A 22,297-nucleotide genomic window follows, 5' to 3' on the forward strand; every position below is an offset into this window, starting at 1 on the left:
TCACAGCTTCTTGTCACACATCTCCAGGTAAGAAGAGACACCACATGAAAAATGTGTTAATCCTTATTTCTCCTAGAATAGAAAAATTCACCAATTCCAACGGTAAAAGCATTTTCAAGATAATATTACCTAGGAACTTTGATATGACTTTTTCTAGTACATGTAGCATTTAAAATTCTAACAGTTCACAAATGCTATTAGCTGCATTTACTTGGTATACAGCATTTTCCAATTTAGGTTTCAACTACTATATAGAGTAGTGGTTTAACTCATTACTATTAATGCCAGAACAATTTAGGAAAAGTTCACTTGTTTTCTGAGTACTACTGACACAATGACTGAAACATTAAAATACTAAATAGCCTTCCCATTCACAGGGGACCTTTGTCAATAGCTAGAGTTATGTGATGAAGGAAAAATGTGAATAATGTGCTTCAGTGATAAAAATAAATTCATAAAGATGAACTCCTTAATACAATGTCACTGTATAGTGCTCACTCGACTTCTCTCCAAAGTCTTTTTTAATTCTCAAATTGCCCAGCAGTAGCTGGGTTCCATGTGAGGATGGGAAGATAGGTAGTGGTGGGCAGAGTCTGCATAATGAGGACAATGGGAACACTAGGTCCCTTCAAGGCAGGCTTCTGAGTGAGGGAGCAGCCCAATGGTGTCAAGGGACTGAATATGTACAGGGGGACTCAGCAAATTAGAAAATATACTGAAGATAACAGAGCTAGGTGTTTCATAGTCAGTGAAATGAGATACAAATAGGGAAAGAAGTTAACTACAATTAACCAGCTAGAATTAATCCAGTAGTGTTAGACTGGTATCAATGTGAACTGGTATCAGGTATCAGTGAGAACTCGTGACTTTTAATATAGAGAGAGAAGTAAATAGAGATGTGTGTGTGTGTGTGTTTCTTAACTCTGTCCACTGAGAAGGCCTGGGAATAATACCTCAGTAGCAATGAGAACACCTAGTGTGCAAATCTTGGTTTCTAAATACCACCTCAACTAAAAGTAACCAGAACTCCTTGGAGAAATGGTTGTTTCCAGGGGTAGGGCTGAGAAATAACAAAGTAAGCCTGGAACATCTTTTTGTGCCAGAATACAAGGAAAGTTCAAAAAATGATAGCGACATACATATGAAAGAATAGAAAAGCCAGCCTGAAAGGCTTCCCACTAGCCATAGTTGGGACAATTTAAGCATTAAAATAATGAGAGCAACAAATCCAGGAGTCCATGCTGATATAAATAAATAAATGCAGAAGATCAATCTTCAGAACAGTCATAAGATTTTGAGATTCACCATTTCCCCAATTTCTATTTTCCAGATATGTCTGTTATCTCCCACCACTTTCACAGGCCAAGATGTTGACAATACGCTGTTTAAATTTCTTCCTTATAGTAAAATGCAACTAATAAATAGAAGGAATGATGGAATTTGAAAAATTACAATTTGGCAACCATCAGAGTAATAAATAATTCAGGCAAGAAACATTCACAGATGCTGAAACTAGTGGGTGAAAGTGCTATGAGGAATGTGATGTTACAAAGTCTCCAAGTTTCTCCACACACACACACACACACAAGGTATTAATTACAAAGGGGAAAAAAAGTAACTTTACAGTTACAGAAACGGAGTAGACACTATCTTAATCAAGTGATCAAAGGTAACACTACATAAGACAAACTGACACCATGTGCCACTCAAAAGGATTTAATGAAAAGAATCATTTCTGTGACAGTCCAGCCCAAAATGCCTAACAGGGATCTAATCATATGAAAACATCAAACAAATCCTAATTTAGATACAATCTACAAAATGACACTTTTGACAATTACTGGCCAAAGATATGCAAGGCAAGGAAATACTATGGAATTGTTCAAGATTAAAGAAGACTACAAATTCAGGACAACTGGGTACAATGAACACTCTTGGATCCTTTGGCTATAAAGGTCATTATGAGGATAAAAGGCAAAATTGGAATGAGGGTCTCTGGACAAAGTGTATATGAGTTCTTTGTTCTGCTCCTGCAACTTTTCACTAAATTTGAAATTGCTTTCAATTAAAAAAACTGTATTAATAATCTTTCTTTTTCAATTATGCAGGCAGAAAGTTCTAATAATTGCTAACTTCTTCATTACTTTTGTATTTTATGGTTTTCTTCAAGAAAGTATGGTAATCTTTTAACACTAACAATGATAATAGCAAATATTAGGCCCTTATTAGCTGTCAAGTATTGTTCTAAGCTCTATATATTGATTAACTCATTTAATCCTCAACACAATCCTCTAAGGTGGGTACTATTACTACCTACATTTTACAGATGGGGAAAGTTAAAGACAAAGATTAAGGTACTTGCCCAAGGGGAAAAAAAATATACTAAGTGTTACACAAATAGTTGAATCTAAGAAGTCAAGCTCCACACTTTCTATGGAATACTGTCTCTCTAGGAAAGGACAGCTGTACCTTGGAGTTTCTCAAGATACCAGTAACTAGAAGATGAGAGACCTCAGTGATTATAAAGCCTCAGAATCCATAAAACATTTACTTGTTGTTCAACATTCATTTAGTAGCAGGTTGAAAAGATGTAAGATCCTAAGTTCATAATATTGGAAATTTCTAGTACAGATTTATGATGTTTATGTAGCAAAAAACTAATAATAAATTACTACAAAAATATTTATGATACTTATGGGTTTCCCTGGTGGCGCAGTAGTTGAGAGTCCGCCTACCGATGCAGGGGATAGCAAAAAAAATTTTTAATTTTTAAAAAATTAAAAAAAATATATTTATGATACTTTTGAAAACTAGACTTTAAAGAAGACCAATTCTTCTCTTAACTTTGGTTGCATTCAGGAATAACCTGAAATTTAAGTAGTTTTTTTTTTTTTTAGGAACATCGTGATTACATTCGTTTAAAACACTAAAACATTTAAACTTTACTATTTCACTACTGTAAAAGTAGAGCTGGAGTTGAAATAACCTTTTTTTTTTTTTTTTGCCTTTTCTAATTGTCTATTCAATAATTCCCAGTTATATTTCTTTGTTCTCTTGAATTGGCTTATTTCCCAGATCCAGAAGCGCTTTCCTGCTTTAACTTTTTTTTTTTTTTTTTCAGGTCCCAGCTGTGTCAATGTGGAAGAAAGTAATTCTGCTTACTTTGGTGAAACAGTGTTGGAGACAAAACAAGAAGTTATTTCCAAATAATTAAATTCAGAGTTCTTCTTAAATTATAAATTGCCCTCTTATTTCTAGTGAGTAATGATTATCTATTTTATTGTTTTTTGGGTTTTCTTGCGGTACGCAGGCCTCTCACTGTTGTGGCCTCTCCCGTTGCAGAGCACACGCTCCAGACGCGCAGGCTCAGCGGCCATGGCTCACGGGCCCAGCCGCTCCGCGGCATGTGGGATCTTCCCAGACCAGGGCATGAACCCGTGTCCCCTGTATCAGCAGGCAGACTCTCAACCACTGCGCTACCAGGGAAGCCCTGATTATCTATTTTAATGGAAGTGTTGACAAACCAAAAACCACAGAAGTGACCTCTAAGTCCTGCCTAGCCAATTTACTTGCAAAATAAACAAATTCTTACATTCCAGAAGACAAATACCATATCTATTCGTAATTTATCCATGTCTTCAGTCTACACAAATGCTACTAATAAAAATATTACACCAATTTGGTATTTCAGAGAATTCTGCTCCTTGCTTCCTATTAAGAAAAATGAAAGACAATCACAATATCAAATTAATTTCTGAAAAAATATTATCCAAATTTTTCATTAAAAAATATAGAAGGTACTTCCCTGGTGGTCCAGTGGTTAAGACTCCGCGCTCCCAGTGCCGGGGGCCCCAGATTCGATCCCTGGTCAGGGAACTGGATCCCGCATGCATGCTGCAACTAAAAGGTCCTATGAGCCGCAACTAAGACCCAGGGTAGCCAAATAAATGAAGACAGCACCGTAAACTAAATAAAACTTCCATTTCTTATAGTAGTCTAAATCTCATAAAAGTATTGCTTTTCCTAGAATTGATAACAGCAAAGTACTGCCTATAACTACTTACAATTTAATAACTCTTTTTATAATTTCATAAAAGCATATCTTCCTAGACAATTCTCTGGACGCCTTTAGAAACTTTATATTCATTGACTCTCTAATGTTATATTTGTTCTTTTCCCTACTGAAAAGACCTCACCTGACAAAAATTCATGAGTAACTCAAAAGATAAGAACTCTAGGACATCATGAAGACACAGCATTGCAAAAACCTTCTACATTCTTAGGCTCTTTATAGTAAAGTTACCAGTAGTTGCGAACAGTAGTTGGTATTCTTAGATATTACTTAAATGTGATGAATACTATTTGCCTTTTGGGGGTGTTTAGGTCATGTGCCAAGAATCATATTTTCCCTAAACTTAACATGTATCTGGAGGGCATCACTTTCTCAAGATTTCCAAACTAACTCAGAATGACAGCACCTAGTTTTTGCCTCCTCGAATTCACTTCTTTGATCCTCCAATGATGCTTTTAAAAACACCTATGTTTCCTCTTGCACAGTATAGACATGTCTGGTGATCCAGGTGAACAAAGTCAGGGTTTCACCTTGTCAAAGTAAAAAGAGCTGTGCAGAGGTGAAAATTTGTAACAGCAAGGAAGATTTTTTTTTTTTCGGTACGCGGGCTTCTCAGTGTTGTGGCCTCTCCCGTTGCGGAGCACAGGCTCCGGACGCGCAGGCCCAGCGGCCATGGCTCACGGGCCCAGCCGCTCGGCGGCATGTGGGACCCTCCCGGACCGGGGCACGAACCCGTGTCCCCTGCATCGGCAGGCGGACTCCCAACCACTGCGCCACCAGGGAAGCCCACGAGGAAGATTTTGGAAAGGGTAGAAGTAGAGCAAAATTTACTGATATAGTGTCCAGTGATAAGAGTTATATTAGCTCATTTAATTAAAATACCAAAATGGGATTTAATAAAGCATGTATATTTGGGAAATAATATACTCATCATAAAATTCAGAGTGGGGAAAAGAAGAGGTATATGAGAAAATCCATTTATAATCCAAAAACTTTGGCCTGAAAATGTCAACATATCAGATTTTCTGAAGGAGTGGCTATATTTTACATCTTGGGACCCATGCTGCCAGACCCCACACACCTACTTCTGGATCCAGAATAACCTTTTAAGCTTTTCTTCTACCTACTCTTGTCAAAGTCTAGTTTCTCTTGCTCATCAATCTGTTATAGCTGTTTGTCAACTAGGTACCCCTTTTCTCTCTGTCATCTTCTGAGACAAGACTCATGATCACCAGGGAAAGGGGGTCAGAAAAGGAAGTAATCAGAGAATATTGCCACATGACCTAAGCCAGTTACTTCCTGAACTTTTTCGAACTAGAGCAGGCAGGAAAGACTCCTTTCTCTTTGGTCAAGATCCTGGGAAAAGGTAAGTTTACAACTGCCCACAGCCACAGAGTTTAGCCTCTAGGAAATGCAGTAGGAGAAAATAAAAGCAAAATCCAGAAAGAAACAGAGAAATACAGATAACCAGGGTAGATTAAGCCCCTGACTACATACCTACACTTTCCTTAAGTTAAATATAGTTTTTAATTAATATAGATTGATTTTCTCCTACATCAATTTTTTCTCAACTGGGTCATTCCATTAAAAAACACACTTTTATATATTTTCACCTTTTAAAAAATAAAAAAAACTGCCTTCATATCATATTTATCTTCAGGTTGTCACAGCCCCACTTCTCTTCTCCTTTTGAAAAGTCAACAATATTTACTGTCTGCACTTCCTCTTTTATCCACTCCGATCCGACGTTCACTTCCACCACTACAGTGCAACTGCTTTGTCGAGATCACCAGCAACCTCAGCCTCTACTTTGCCGATCCAATGGTGGGTCTCTGTCGTGAGCTTACTCAAACTTCTGGAGCATCTGACACTGACTATGCCTTCTTTCTTAAAATATTTCCTTCATATACTTCAGCACTCTAGATTCTCCCGGTTCCCCTCATACCTCACTGGTCACGTCTTCTCTTTCTTCTTTCCAGGATCCTTCTCCTCTCAGCATTCAGTCCTTCACTTCTTTGCATCGTGATCTCCATGTTTCTCAACGTTTTGTGGGTTTTTTTCCCATTATTGATCAGGCCCAACTGAGCCTGTTTCAACTTCTTTTTCCCCTAATTGCCTCCATCTCCAAGAAATTTTAATACCACAGATAATACATAAAACCTAGGCACCGTCCTTAATTCCTGTCCCCACCCCGATCAACTTCGTAAATCTAATCCAACAGCAAATCCTGCCAGCTATTCCTTCAAACTATATCTCAAATCAGACCTCTCTGCTACCTCCCTCTACCAGCTCACCACAAGACCCTCAACAGGCCTTTTACTTCTACTCCTGCCTCTTTTCTGCAGAGTCTAATATCCACGCAGTAACTACATAATCTTTTCAAAAGATAGACCACACATCCTTACTTAGCTCGAAACTCTTAAATGGAGCTAGACTTTCAGTAAGTATACTGACATTATACCTAAAATAAATCCCACATTCTTTATTAGGCCCTTCAAGGCCTTATGAGATCTGGCCCCTGTTTATCCCAGTGATCTTGCTTGTCTCCTACCACTCTCCCCATTCCTAATGACTATGTAGCTACACCAGACTTCTATAGTCCCCTAAATACTTTGAGGTCATTTCAGCCTCAGAGCCTTAGCCTGGCTGATCTCTAAACCTGGAATATACTTCATCCAGACCTTCCTGTGACTCACTCTCTCTCCTCACTCAGGTCTATAATCAAATATCACTTCTTTGGGAAGTTCCTCATTGACTACGTTACTTAAATAGCCCCCACCCTACCTAGTCACCGACCATGTATTACCCTGCTTTACTTGTATCATATCACTAATCTGTTCCAGCAGTCCTGTGTGTATATATGTACACACACACACACACACACGCAGACTTGTTCATTATCTGTCTTCCTAAAAGAGTTCTAACTTCATGAAGGTAGGATATCTATTTTGCTCAATGCTCTAACCCCAAAACCCAGAATAATGCCAGTGAGTCACTTGCAATTAATAAAATCATTGATGACAGAGTATCCCTGCAACAAATTTCCCATTACTTGAAGTAATTTGAGTCTCTCTCTTTATCTTCTGCCACTAAAAAAAGACTTATTAAGACATACAAACTGCTCAAACTTTAAAATAAAGCTCTGTAGTAAAAAAAAAAAAAAAAAAAAAAAAAGAAGACATAGTATACTGTAATTTCAAGCCAATCAACAAAGCATGTTGAACAATCAGTTATGCACAGTAACTTATTAAGTGTTTAGTTTTGTGATAAATTCAGCCTCCAGTACTTAATATAGTGCAGGTTCCATTAGAAACTAGAGTGATTACTTTGGGGGCATTACTGAAAAACACTCAAAGAATCTAGACACAGGCCTAAAACATATATCCACTAACTTAAAACTTAAGCTTCTCTTTTTTTTCAAAAGCTTCCAATAACACATCTAAAAGAGAATGCAGTGTAAAGTCGTGGTCAGATTCATGCAACTGAGCATGCTCATTAAAAACAGGTGAGAGAAATTTAAACAACTACCAAAGCAGATCAATCTTCAACTATCTCACACTGCCATCTGGGATATGCTTACCTTTGCTAAGGTCACAGGCTCTGGATCAGTGGGTATGCAGCTAGCACACAGAAACCTATTATTATTCATTGTAGTAGAGCTGTAGCACTATCATTAAAATTCTGCCACAAAATATTTGGTACTGGTCAAAACATGGAAAATAAGGATGTTAGAATTCTATATTCTTACAATATATAATTCAGAAACCAAATAAGCATATGTAAAGGGTAAAGAATTTCTTGGGCCTCCCCTTTCTAATTACTCACCCTCCCATTTCCCCTTTTCCTAGGCCACCTCTATCCCCTTCCAAAAAGTTCAAGGCAAAGAACTGTCACTCAAGTTCTTCACAAGAAGTAAATTCTGCGAAGGATTTGAAAATGGCTAGTGATAGTGCCATCTAGCAATGAAGGATTATTCTGTCAACTAGTTTCTTGCCTGTCTTAGCTTAAATTCATTTTTATTAACCTAACAATATCTTTTCAATCCATAACCAACATAATTATCCATAAAGAAAATAAATACTGACATTTATTACATTAAGATGTAATAAGATGTAATCCCAACTTCCAACTCTTATACATAGTGGTAGTACTTTTTGAACAAAATCCTTGCTGAAATGAAAATTTTTTTAAATGTTCAACTTTTTAAAATGTCAGTAGAGTACTTCCCTTTTTCTTTAAGCATAATCAGATCTACCAGTTCTTAAGAAAACCCTTTACTTGATCATACTACCTGTTTGTAACTACCATTCAATTTCCTCCATTTTCTTGCCTACCCCTTAAATAGGGGGTTGGTTACCCATATATCTACTTCCTATCTACTCCTTCTCTCAAATCATTTTTTATTGTGGCAAAATACGCATAACATAAAATTTACCATCTTAACCATTTTTAAGTGTATAGTTCAATGGTATTAAGTATTCATATTGTGTAACCATCACCACCATCCAACTCTACAACTCTCTTCATCTTGCAAAATGGACACTCTGTACCAATTAACCAATAACTCCCCATTCCCCTCCCCCTAGCCCCCGGCAACCACTATTCTACTGTCTCCATGATTTTGACTACTCTAGGTATCTCATATAAGCAGAATCATATTGTATTTGCCTTTTTGTGACTGACTTAGCATAATGTCTTCAAGGTTCATCCATGTCGTAACATATGTCAGAATTTCCTTACTTTTTAAGACTGAATAATACTCCACTGTATACCACGTTGTGTTTATCCATTTATTTGTGGATGGACATGTGGGTTGCTTCCACTTAAATCTTTTTTAAGATTTATTCCGTGTGTATATGTGAGTCAATTCCCCATACCAATGTTTAAAGTGATATCCTGTAGGTCAATGATTTTCTTCTTGTCATATCTAATGGCTTTTTTCCAATACATTGTATTTCTCTATTTAGCACTACTGGCCACTTTTCATCTCTCCTCTCTCTATCCCCCAGTGAGAGAGACAGAGAGAGAGAAGAAATGACTTACAAAGATTCATATAATATAAAGAGAATTAAACATGAAGGATGTTAATGGACCAGAGAAATAAAATCAAACTAAAAGCATGCACAAAATATAAATGAGGTCCTTAATAAAAGCTACAAAAAGTAGACAAAGAAGGAAATAAAATCAGTCACAAATCATCCCCTCAGGAATACAACTATTCTTATTACAGAGAACTAAAAAAAGATTCTTCATGAGGGCTCTCAGCAGATACTTTGCAATATGGTGGACTACGCCCTCAACTATACAACCATCCGTCACTTCCTGAAAACTCTCCTCTACAGACTTTCAAGAAAGTGCACCTCCCTGATTCACCTCCCATGTCTCTGATGGTCATTATTTATTTCATTAGCTAATCCTTTGCTTTTGTCTTATTAGCAGAATTCCCAAGGGGCTATTCTCTTTCCTTTTCCTTCTCTTAGTGAACTCTTAATTCATATAACTCTAACTATGTCACCTTTATATGAGGGAATCACAACTCTATATTGTTATTTCTGTTTTAGAACATAGCCTTTAAGCAGCCATAAGCTCCTAGTGATAAACACCTGTTTTATACTTTTTTTTTTTTTAGCTATTACCTGGTAAGGAAAGAAAATTGATGATGGAAATAGAAACTTAATTTCCTTCAATGCAACTGACATTTGCTGTTTCATTTTGTTAGACTGATCTAGACTCTTAGTTTTAAACTAATAACTTAAGTAAGCAGCTGATTTTAAACACTTTGAATCAAAAGTATCTAAATGTCCACCATTTTCAACACCTCGGAAGAACTCACACTGATGCAAAGCGAAAGAGAAACAGAAGACTGGCCAAATGTTAGAGGAATGCTTATTAAGGACCTCTTATTTAAGAGCACCTTAACCAGATGAGAAAGTTAGACAATAAACATTATTTGTACTTTGTACCCTATCTGAATACATAACCATCCACAGAGTGAAAAGATTTTTAAGACATAATATAAACGCTATGTGATTTATCCCATGTTTTAATCATACATTCCCTCTGAGACATATTTATATATGTAATATAACAGATTATATGTATACATATGTTTCAGAATTATAGAAATACGTCATATTCAAATCGAAATGGTTATCTAGTATCTGTGAAATCTTTATTTTCATTGTAATTTGCATTATTTCTATTACAGTTGCTTCTAAATTGCTAAGTAATATTCAGTGGAACTGAAAAAAAGACCCAAGTAAGCATAAAATTTGTTTGAGAAAAGATTTTTGTAAAACTGACCATCTTTGAAGAGGAAAATATTATTACCAACGAACAAGTTCTTCATCCAAAAGAGCAGGAACAAAATATTTGTTCCACCTAAAGCAGTGAATCTCCCGCAATAACATATATTTTAACAACCAGAACTTGAACCAGAGTTCTCCTACCCACCCCCTTGCCAAACCAAGGATTAGTAAAGCAAAATTTAACACACATCCATGTGGAACTGGTTCCCAGTTGGTGCGGTAAGGGAGGAAAGAACAATAAGATGTTCAAGAAAGCCTATTGTTTTCTAGATAGTCCATCACAGTGAAAAGTGGACAGCCCTCATTTTTACCTTCTGCAGAAGGTTCTGTTACTGTACTCCAAACTTGAGGTATCCCTTGAGTCTGTGAACACAGCAGAGGAGAAATGTAGAATAATTCAGGAATACAGAAAACCATAAGGCAAATTCACAATTTTAGAATAGTACTTCCTTAAATTATAAGAAAAGTGTCATCATATGATGAATATATAAAAGTTGGGTTTTTGTTATTTGAGAAAAAATGAAGGCTCACAATGTATCTAATTCATGTGTCCACACAGAATAGAAATTGTCAAGTTTTCTAAAGCCCAAAGTACAGAGAGATGTAATAGGCAGTCGGTCGCTGCATCCTATTCTGAGAGGTGGTCTCTATTTCAGAACAAAACCAAGAAAGAACTATAAAGGAAGACAGAGCTATCTCAAAGCCAAGTATCTTCTATAGATTAAAAAGTCATAATTAATCCCAGAAAATCAGTACATGCAATGGCCCAAAGACTCCAAAAGTCAAGTATCCTGAAGTAAAACAGGAAGAGTGCCAACAATAAAAAAGAAGGAGAAAGAGAGAGAAAAGAAGACAACTAAACTAATAAAAACCAAAACAGTCCTGACGAAGAGATCTGAAATTAAGGGTACAGAAAGACTGAAATACTAACATAGAATAAGATTAAGAAAGATTAGCAATTTATTGCGAGTGCTCTGAATTCATTTGGGTAATTATATAATACAAAGAAAGCTATCTGATTAAAAGGAATAAAAACATACTTTATACAAAGTACAAAAATCAATCCTGATTAATATAAAGCAGTGTTTGCAAAATGATCAATTTACCAACTGATCAAGTAATATTTATGCTACTGTTATAGAAAAAAACCCATGTTAATACACTTAAATGTTGGTTGATAGAATAAATGAACAATACGTTCATGTCGACTACTCTCTACATAAAAGAAACTTTGACAACAAAAGACTTTTGTTAGTGGTGCAAATAATGACATCTGTCATTCTGAAACCAGACTCTACCTCAAGGACAGGCCTTCCCTTGTATAAACCACTTTCTGTGGACAATGAAAACCCAGCACCTCTATAGATGGCTAACAACTGCTTCTCCTAGAACTAAAAGTATTGTATAAAAGTTGAAAACTGTTAAACATCTGGGCTAATAAAACAGCATAAGCATTTGAAGCATATTAAGTGCCTTGTGTTTTTAAAATGTGCTATATTAATTACAAATATCCTGAAAACTATTAATCCAGTAGAGTCCTTCCCAGGGAAGGGTGACAAAAGGTGAAAAAAGTAAATGTCCCTTTATACACAACTAACTCCTCTGGCCTTACCTGACTTCTGCAGGCAGACTCACATACTTCTTTTTCTATTAACCCACAGTGCCTACTACCTATCTTGATTACAGATAGTATCACATCCTTTAATTACTTGTCAACAGAACTTTCTCCAATGATAGACTACAGTCAGGTGGAGGACAGAAAACATATTCTTCAGCTGTGTATCTTCAGTATCTGTGTATTTTCATTCTTCCCACTCAAATCCACATTACATTAAACTCACAGCTGATTTTCCTGCCTATAGTGAATTCATCATCCTATAACTCTTCCATATTATATGACTTTCTAAAACAAGAAGCTGTAATATCTCCTAATATTTAGTGCAAGGATGATAAAAATGTTAAAATACACTACACCACCTCCCACATACGTAGTAAATATTGCCAACCAGTAATTTCTACAGTAATATCCTTCTTTGCTATTGAGACCAGGCACAGATCAAGCATCCTTAAAACAGTCCTCCAGGCAATCACTATCATTTGGTAAGCACTGGTGTATCAGTGGAATCTTACTTGTCATTCTTAAAGCAGTTCATCAGACTTAAACATCAAGGCTCACTAGTCTGGTCTCCCTGTCTAACTAACCCTATTTTCTACAATTCCCCAACTCAGAAATATTAGTCTCCAACATCCCCACCATGTGCCACCTTCACACCTGCCTTACAAAAATAGTAACAACAGACAGTCATTGAGCACTTGCTATGTAGTAGGCACTAGTCTAAGCACTTTACATGTACAAATTCATGTCATCCTCAACACTTTGATGTAATAGATAACCTTTACCCCTAACAGATGACAAAACCAAGACACAGAAAGGTTAAGCACTACCTGTTAATAGCAAAAGACAAATATTAAAACAATGATTTATTCTTGTGTCGTACACTAAAAAATTACATTTCTGGGCTTCCCTGGTGGCGCAGTGGTTGAGAGTCCGCCTGCCGATGCAGGGGACACGGGTTCGTGCCCCGGTTCGATAAGATCCCACATGCCGCGGAGCGGCTGGACCCGTGAGCCATGGCCGCTGAGCCTGCGCATCCGGAGCCTGTGCTCCGCAATGGGAGAGGCCACAACAGTGACAGGCCCGCGTACGGCAAAAAAAAAAAACAAAAAAACAAAAAAAATTACATTTCTGACTTATAAACTGTGCTTATTTGAGGGATTTAGGACTAAAGTCTGGAATTATACCTATATACTTCCTCATTTTAATGTGCTAACCTGTATGTTTATCCCTCTCTCTTTCTCACTTCTAAGAAAATTTTCTCTTTCAAAATCTTGCTGAAGATTCACCTCCCTAATGAAGACTTCCTCATAATAAATCTATTCATTCTCTTAAACTCCCACAATAGAACCACTGACCTAGTATTTAATCAAACCTTCCTGTACTGTTATTTATCATTTCATCTGTGCACATGTAACAATATCGTAAACTGGAAAAACAAGGCCTTATCTTATACTTACTTGTATAAGTGAATATCAGTCACCATAGTGACTGATATGTCTACTACTGTAAACATACAATATTGTGTTGATGGACGCCACAAAGATAATGGCTACCTTATTATCTATAATGGTCTACATTTTGAGTTACTCTGCTGATAATGTCAAGCAATGTGCACTGATCCTTTTACATTTTTTTTTCATTCCAGTCTCATTGTAACCAACAACATACACATGAAAAAGCAGATAGATTTTATCAACATTTAGAGATCCATTTATACTTTCACACCCAGAAGAAAATCCTTATGAATATCAAGGATCTATACAAAGGAGATAGTTATAATCTTCCTTACTTTTAGAAATTTAACACCCATAGTCAGGAATTCTTTTCGTTTATATTTCCTTTATGTAACATTTACATTTTTGCTTTCCTAAACAGAAAGAAAACACTCAGTCATTTATCTCTAGCCAGGCTTTATATACACTTCAAAACATCCATCATTAAAGGCCGACATCTTTCATTCTCTCAGACAATTTCAGTTCCTTTAAATTTCTCATCAATAAACAATAATAATAATAAACCTTCAGCAAATTTTCCAGATGTCTATTCAATCTGTAAAGCCCAAAATTACACAATGACCTTAGGTAAGATTGAGACCTGTGCTGAACAGGATGGAAAGATTACCTCATGAGTGTCACATGTTAAAATAACTATTTAACCTAATGAGTTATCATTTTTAAAAACAGTACATTACTTAATCAGTTTTTTAATCTACTATGGTCCCTAGATCTTATACATAACCAATAATTTTCTATCTATATTTTCCTTCATGAGGTAGCTGGCTACTATTTAACTGCTCATTCATTAATTTTAACAACTGATCCAGTTTATCAAAATCTGTCTGAAATCTAATACTAGTTTTTTAAATAGCTTTCATTTGTATTGGACTGTTGCCATGTGCAAATTAACCAAGCATTCTCTACACACACACACAAAAAGTACATTCAGGTCATGCTGAAATTTTTCTATATGAGATCAGTATCAATTTTTGAGGAACACAACTTTACTTTTTCCCCACTGACAATATTCCATAAAGATCTCAGGTACATTTTACCAACCAGAGAATTGCACACTACAATGGTGAGTATGTAGTCTAATATATCTATTCATTTTATTGATGAATATTAAGAGACTGAATCAAAAACCTTACAAAACTTTAAATAGAGCTGAACATTTTAGTTCGTTCAGCATTATTACAAAGGTAAGTAAGTCAACACTTACTTAGTGCCTATCGAGTGTTGCCAGGAATTATGCCAGGCACTTTACTACACTACTCATTTAAATCACACAAGAATTGCATTTTACAAGTGAATTTTTAAATGTGCCAAATGTCTTAATGTTCATAAAGAGAAGAGCCAGGATTTAAATTTGTACAGCTTGAAAGTCCACACGTCTCCTTTAGTATGCTACCTACACTTCCATTTCTAGCAAATTTTCAGGTAACTGAAGGAGGAGCTATATGGGGGCTACCATTTATGGTCTACGTCATTATCCCCTTCCAGAACTCCTGGTCAACCCTCACAGCCTACCACAAACACCACCTTCTGTGTATAATCCTATCAGAGAGTTCATTAGTCCTTCCATACCAGAACAACAAAGCTATGAACATGATGTCTGCTCACCATTCCTTCTTCCTTTTAGCTCAATCTGGCCACAGGCTCTTAGAAATGCTGTTGCTCAGTTCTCATCTTTGCGCACATTGCCCTTGTCTCCATAATTTAGCAACTTCAACCCTACCTAATACCTCCTTTTAATAAGTTATCTTTAAGTATTTTTTAAGGTAAAGTCCTATATCTACTACAGTATTTACTGATTAGGGATTTAACACGTCTTTTTTACCTGTAGTTTTATTAGTACTGTTAGTGCTCTGATTACAACATTGCACAGGTTTTCAGTAGTCTGCTCCAACCCCGATTTTTCCCATAAGTTCTAATTTTTAAGTTCATAATTTTGCAAAGCATAAGTTTTCCAGGAGTGCATATATTTCATTATGGCAGAAATGCCTGTACTCAAAGTATGAACTGAATTACTGAGAATGCAATGCTCATGGGGCACTATACACTCATTCATTCAATTCATTAGACAAATCTTTACTGAAAATCAAAGTAAATAAGGCACTGTTCCAGGCACTGAAGACACAACAATGACGGGCAAAGTATGACTGTATGTTTGTGCGTGTATGCATGTGTGTGCATATATGTGTGTATGTACCTATATTCATATTCAACTAAACAATCTTAAATTACATATTATTGCATTCTAATCTCTTTATCAACAATTTCCAAACCTTTTCAGAAGAATTACTTTTTGTTTCTCAAGAGAAATCTTAACCAGAAACAGAATATACCAGATAAAAGCAGAACTCTACCCATTTATCCCTGTCCCTGAGATATCTCCAGGAAACCCGGGGCTTGTCAGGCTATGATTTAAAAACCACTGGTCTAACAACAATGCTCTGCCTTTTTACATGAAGCCTGTAATAAATAAAAAGACTATGACATGGTAAAATCAACTGAGAAAAATGACACTGAGAAAATCAATCAGGTCACCATAAAGCTTCTAGTAGAGGTTTATTTCACTCAACTCCTCTCTCTTCCCTCCCATGCAGCTGTTTTAGTAGGAGCCCTAAGATACTTCCTCCCAAGCCCTAATCCCCTAAGAAGGTTATGTGAGAGACTGGGGTTTGGAGAAAAGGAAGCATAAAGCAGATAATTTAGGCCAACTCTTTGAAGGCTTAGGGGGAAATCGTCTCACCACCATAATGGTAAAATCTTAGGGGGTGGAAATTAAGGTGAAAGCCTAGGAAAAAAGAGACTTAAGAAGCTATTTAACTTGAAAAGACCTTAAGCTGAAAACAAACATACATTCTCATAAATCACAAAAGATCCCACAAAACTCACCAGGGTGGGAAATCAAAATGGGGTTTAAGTACAGAATCCCCTTGAATTTGGGACACAGTAATAAACAAAATAGACAAAGACCTCCCCCCACCCCGCTTTCTGAGGCTAACGTTTTCAGGGGTAGGGGACAGAAGGGAGACAAACATAACAAATAAGTCAATTATATTATAACTTAGAAGCTGATTCCTGACATGGGGTAAAGAAAGTGTGAAGCTAAGTAAGAGGGATCAACAAGGGTGCCAAATGACCAAGAGAGGGGCAGGGGGACATGGTTTGCAATTTGCAATTTTAAACAGAGTGGTCAGGGTAGGCCTCAAGGAGAGAAGAGCCCGAAAAAGAGATAACGAATTAGCCAGGAGGACATCTGCATTCCTGCAGCAAGGATTCCATCTGGGCAGAGCACATTGAGTGAGAGAAATGGAAAAGACAGAAAACGGAAGAGAGGAGGCTACAGGAGAGGACAGATCATGTAGAGCCTTACAGATCTTTGTAAAGATTTTAACTTTTACTCTGAGCCATTACAGGGTATTGAGCAAATTTGATTTATATCTTAAATAGATTACTCTGCTAAGTGAAGAACAAATTTCAAAAGAGCACAAGTATACAGAAGGAGACCCTCAGGCAGCTACCACAATTATCCAGGAAAGGGATGAGGGCTGAACCAGGGTGGTAGCACAACAGGTGGTGAGAAGTGGTTCAAATCTTTTTTTTCCTTCATTCAAACGTAGTTAGTTTTGTGGGCTCCATTCAGCTTACCACAAACTCCAAATCTAGAATATACTAGTGGCAACAGACTCCATTGGATCTCCAAGTCCTTTACTAATATCTACATATTGCTGAGATATCTCATATAAATAGTCTTACTGAGTTTTTGACCATTCTAGCACTTTCCCCCATGAAACTTATACTCATTTATTTCTATTCCTACCCAAGTTCATATTACTTTAAAATAATATGGGGAAAGGAAATGGAGAGGTTTAAGTCTATGTATCTTTCATTAAAGTCAGTGGTATTTTTTTCCTTCTTTCTTTTTCTTCTTCCCGGAGTATTTCATCAGATGCCTCTTTTAGAAAGTGAAAACAAAACCATAAGAACACCTTTTTAAAAAAAAAATGTTTATTGAAGTATAGTTGATTTACAATGTTGCGTTAGTTTCACGTGTAGAGCAAAGTGAATCAGTTTTCATATACATATATCCACTCTTTTTTTGGATCCTTTTCCCATATAGGTCATTACAGAGTACTAAGTAGAGTTCCCTGTGCTATACAGTAGTTCCTTATTAGTTATCTATTTTATACATAGTAGTGTGTATATGTGAATCCCAATTTCCCAATTTATCCCTCCCCTCCCAAGCAAACCTTCTTCTATATTAATAATAATACTGAGTTGATGGAATAGTTTCCTGTATTTTCTCATTTCCAAATGTTACCACTGACAATCTAGTAAACTTTGTTATTTTTTCATAACTCCTACTTGGTAATCTGTCCCACATTCTTTTTAATTTCATTTCACTATTCAAACTGGCAGAGAAAAATATATGCTACAATATAATTGCTTGACTTTGACAAAAGAATAGAAACATTAGGAAAAAGACATTTTGTTTGACACTGCCACTAAAAAAGAAAAAGAAAAAAAACTTAACAGACTTTTTTTTTAATGTAGCTTTCTACAATTGGGGATCAAGTTGAGGTTTTAGGCCATACCCTTTTCCTGCCCTAAAAAATTACTATCCGTAAGACAGCTTGAGGACTTAAGGGTAGAAAAAGGAATAAAATATAAATTACACAACTGTATCATGCAGTCTTTATCATCAGCAGACTTTGCCTTCTAAAGACTTTAGGAACTGTTCTCCGTAATTAAAAAAAAACTTCGGTGGGGCCTCCTTGGTGGCACAGTGGTTAAGAATCCGCCTGCCAATGCAGAGGACACGGGTTTGAGCCCACATGCCACAGAGCAACTAAGCCGTGCACCACAACTACTGAGTCCACATGCCACAACTACTGAAGTCCGTGCGCCTAGAGCCCTTGCTCCACAACAAGAGAAACCACCGCAGTGAGAAGCCCACACACCACAACGAAGAGTAGTCCCTGCTTGCCGCAACTAGAAAAAGCCCACGCACAGCAACGAAGACCCAACACAGCCAAAAATAAATTAAATAAATTAAAAAAAAAATTAAACTTTGGGATCCACATGTTTATTTGACAAACCTTTTATAATAATGCCATTTAACAGATGAAACAATGCTCTACAACTTTAAGCTCTCAGACATGCGTTACCTTATTTATTCTAGTATAAGGTATCAAATTATCTGAAAACAGGCTGACCTTTAATAAATCCTAAGAAAAATTAAAATCATATTTCAAAATAAAAAATGGAACAATTATTTACTAAAATATAAATATCCTCACAGAAATGTTATTTTGATTTGTTTGTAAATCATATGCAATTAGTGAGCTGAGAAAAGCAGCTCAGGGATTCAGATCACTAAAACAGTCTTACCTTCTGATGTTTTCCATCGTTTCCATAAATCCTCAACAGTTATATGCTTGTCTTCTCTGTGCAGATGGCTGTGTTTATTAGTAGCATCTTTATATTTCATATCTTCTCTGATAAACTATAAAAGAGAAAACACTAAGTTAAGTATACTTAAATTCATTATTTTATTCTCTACAAACAGAAGAAAGTAAAATGTGAAATACAGCAGCTGGTAATTTTCTGATCATAATTGGTGCATGTTTGGTATTTTATACTCACATTCTTAAATGTTTATAAAATTTATTTAATGAGATGTCTTCTAATCATAACAACAACAGCAGCAGTAAAAGTACTTATTTAACTCATTATTTATCAGGTCCTATTGCACATTATATAATAAATATGTCATATCTACACACACACACAGTCATTTAACTTCATGACAGTTCTATAAGGAAAGTATTATGTATTGCCATTTTATAGATAAGAAAACCAAGGCCCAAAGAGGTTAAGTAATTTGCCTAAGGTTGAAAAAATAATGAATGTCAGAGCTGAGATTCCAACCCAAGCAGTTTGGTTACACTCAACAGCATAATGTACTGCCTCAATTATTATACATTTTTACCAAACACTTAGTGACAGGGGTATTTCAGAACACACTAAATACTAACCTCAATTACTGCATCGTATTTCTGTTCTTCTACCTTTTAAGTCATTACTTATAGTTGAAAGACATAATTACAGTGTTTAGAACTAAAGTATTTTACAAAACTGAAGTAGATCCTCTATTAATCTTACTTTAAAGTATACACAGAGAGAAAACACTAAAAATTTTCTTTGCTAAAAACCAATCTACTCCGTATTGCTTCATTATATAAAATTCTCCAACTGCCCTTCACTGTCTAGCAAATAAAAAGCTAACTTTTTAAGAATTACATACCATTTCCCGATCTTGTCCCTGACAATCTTTTAGGCTTTAACTCTTGACACTTTCCCCAAATCAACCCAATACTCTAATTATATAAAACTAATAGTTTTTATAAATTATTATGCTTTTTCTACCTCAATATTTCTGATCTTTCTTGCTTTGGTATTGTTTTATTTGGTATCTTTATTAACTTTTTTTTCTGATTCCAAAATTATAAGATCATACAAAAGCTTATTTCAGAAATTCATAATGCAGAAAGTAGAAATCTCTTAGCGCTCCAAACCCTAGAGGCATATTTTTCTGACTTTTATATACTGACAATGAACATCACCCTCAAACAAAAGACCAAATTTTACTTTTGAGTAGAGCTGTTCTCTGCTGAAACTAAAAAAGAAAACTTTAATAGCTGTAGAGAAATATAGAGAAGATCATTTCACTTTTCTAAGCTAAATAACCTTGGGTACAAATGAAGAAACAAAGTTTTAGGAAAAACCACTACTCTGCATGTGGTCAGCAGACTAGTGTCAATCAGCAAACTGACACTGGTGTAGAATATACACAGAAATGAAGAAATTTCAGAATTTAGAAACCTTTATAGCAATTAGACAATGCTTTCAAGGAATTTGACCCCAAGCATGAGGTAAATTTATTTGCCATGTAGGTCCTATCCATAATGAACTGGTAACAAAATATCTGGTTCTTCACCATAGAGGTAATCTGGAAAGCACTAATCTAGAAGGCCCACTTTAGCACTTGTATATTAATTGTTCTAAACAATGCCTTACTCTTTTATTTCCTAAATGCCCCCCCCTTTTTTTTAATTTATTTATTTTTGGCTGTGTTGGGTCTTCGCTGCTGTGCACTGGCTTTCTCTAGTTGCGGCGACCGGAGGTTACTCTTCGCTGCGGTGCACAGGCTTCTCATTTCGGTGGCTTCTCTTGTTGTGAAGCACTGGCTCTAGGTGCGCGGGCTTCAGTAGTTGTTGCTCGTGGGCTCTAGAGCGCAGGCTCAGCAGTTGTGGCGCACGGGCTTCGTTGCTCCGCAGCATGTGGGATCTTCCTGGACCAACGCTCGAACCCGTGTCCCCTGCACTGGCAGGCAGATTCTCAACCACTGCGCCACCAGGGAAGACCCTAAATGTTCTTTTTTAAAGTTATTTTTAAAGGGACCTGCCTCACTGCCTCCACTCCTCCTGTCTATTTCTATTTCCCATTTTCTATTTCCCTATTTCTGCCCATCCCTCTTCCTCTTCTGACTGACATTTTTTGAAACCCGTAGATATACCTGGAAAATATCTGCCACTGAGATGCTCAGAAACTGCCCCTATCTTGGAAGAGATCCAAGAGTTAGAGAGAAATTCTAGAATGAAAAACATGATGATTGACAGAGCAGAGAGGAAGCCTGTCTTGGAAATGGTCCAGTCAGTTGGAACAAATGGCAACTGTTTCATTTATGTGACACATTAAAAAAACAACGTCCTAGGAAATTCTTTTTACCACGTGAACACAAAGAGCCCAGAAGTAGACTTCTGTGGCTTTAGGATCAACATATTTCAGAAAATAAAGCTAATTACCATATATAAACTAGGTGTGGCTTTCCAGCTACTGAATTACTCTAGAAAGCCTAGAATGAGTGTATAGATATCTATCAAAATATGTACTTAACAAAATAATTAAGATATAAAAAAGACAATTTAAAAAGCTTATAAAGATATCTATAGTACATCTGCTATAAAAGAACTGACTCCTAAGAAAGTTGAGCGAAAACTGAATAAATACACTGAATTATGTTTTCTCTGGAATTATCATTCAAAAATTAATACATACTTCTGTTTTAAAATATGACCCTCGAGCACTTCCCTGGTGGCGCAGTGGTTGAGAGTCCACCTGCCGATGCAGGGGACATGGGTTCGTGCCCCAGTCTGGGAAGATCCCACATGCCGCGGAGCGGCTGGGCCCATGAGCCATGGCCGCTGAGCCTGCGCATCCGGAGCCTGTGCTCCGCAACGGGAGAGGCCCCAACAGTGAGAGGCCCGCATAGCACAAAAAAAATAAATAAATAAAATAAAATAAAATATAACCCTCAAAATAAAAGTATATTCATATAACAAAAGTATACTCTATATCTAATATATCTTCAACATTTTGATCATAAAATATGACTAGAAAGCACCATAATTAGAATTTCTTTATGTTGACACTGAGTTGGAAAATACTTAAATCAAATACAATACAAACCATTAGCTTCCATTAAACCATTTTCCCAATATCTTACAAAGGAGCAGACAATTCTGACTGCTCACACTTTATAACTTCACAGGAAACTGCAGATTTTAGAAATGGGGGAGGCTAGTAGAGAAATTTTAAAAAGAGTCACCAATAACTGAAAATGCATGAGCAAATTTTAAATACTTCTTATTCATTAAAATCTGTGAATTAAGAAATCTGAAAATAGAATCTGAAATCCCATGAAGTAAATCTTCAAATAACGTACAGCAAA

The 22,297-nt window shown here is 36.3% G+C and overlaps 1 protein-coding gene across 2 annotated transcripts in view; it reads right to left on the reverse strand.

Annotated features, from left to right (window-relative positions):
* The window catches only part of STIM2 (stromal interaction molecule 2), a 168,863-nt gene that overhangs the window by 43,744 nt on the left and 102,822 nt on the right, over window positions 1-22,297 (reverse strand). For both annotated transcript variants that reach the window (XM_065877395.1, XM_065877394.1), the window contains exon 3: window positions 18,895-19,009. In XM_065877395.1, coding sequence (XP_065733467.1) covers window positions 18,895-19,009 — 115 coding nt within the window. The remainder of the gene's footprint in view (window positions 1-18,894; window positions 19,010-22,297) is intronic.

Source organism: Phocoena phocoena, chromosome 5 (genome assembly GCF_963924675.1).
Source record: "Phocoena phocoena chromosome 5, mPhoPho1.1, whole genome shotgun sequence".
In the NCBI taxonomy this organism is placed as follows: Eukaryota; Metazoa; Chordata; class Mammalia; order Artiodactyla; family Phocoenidae; genus Phocoena; species Phocoena phocoena.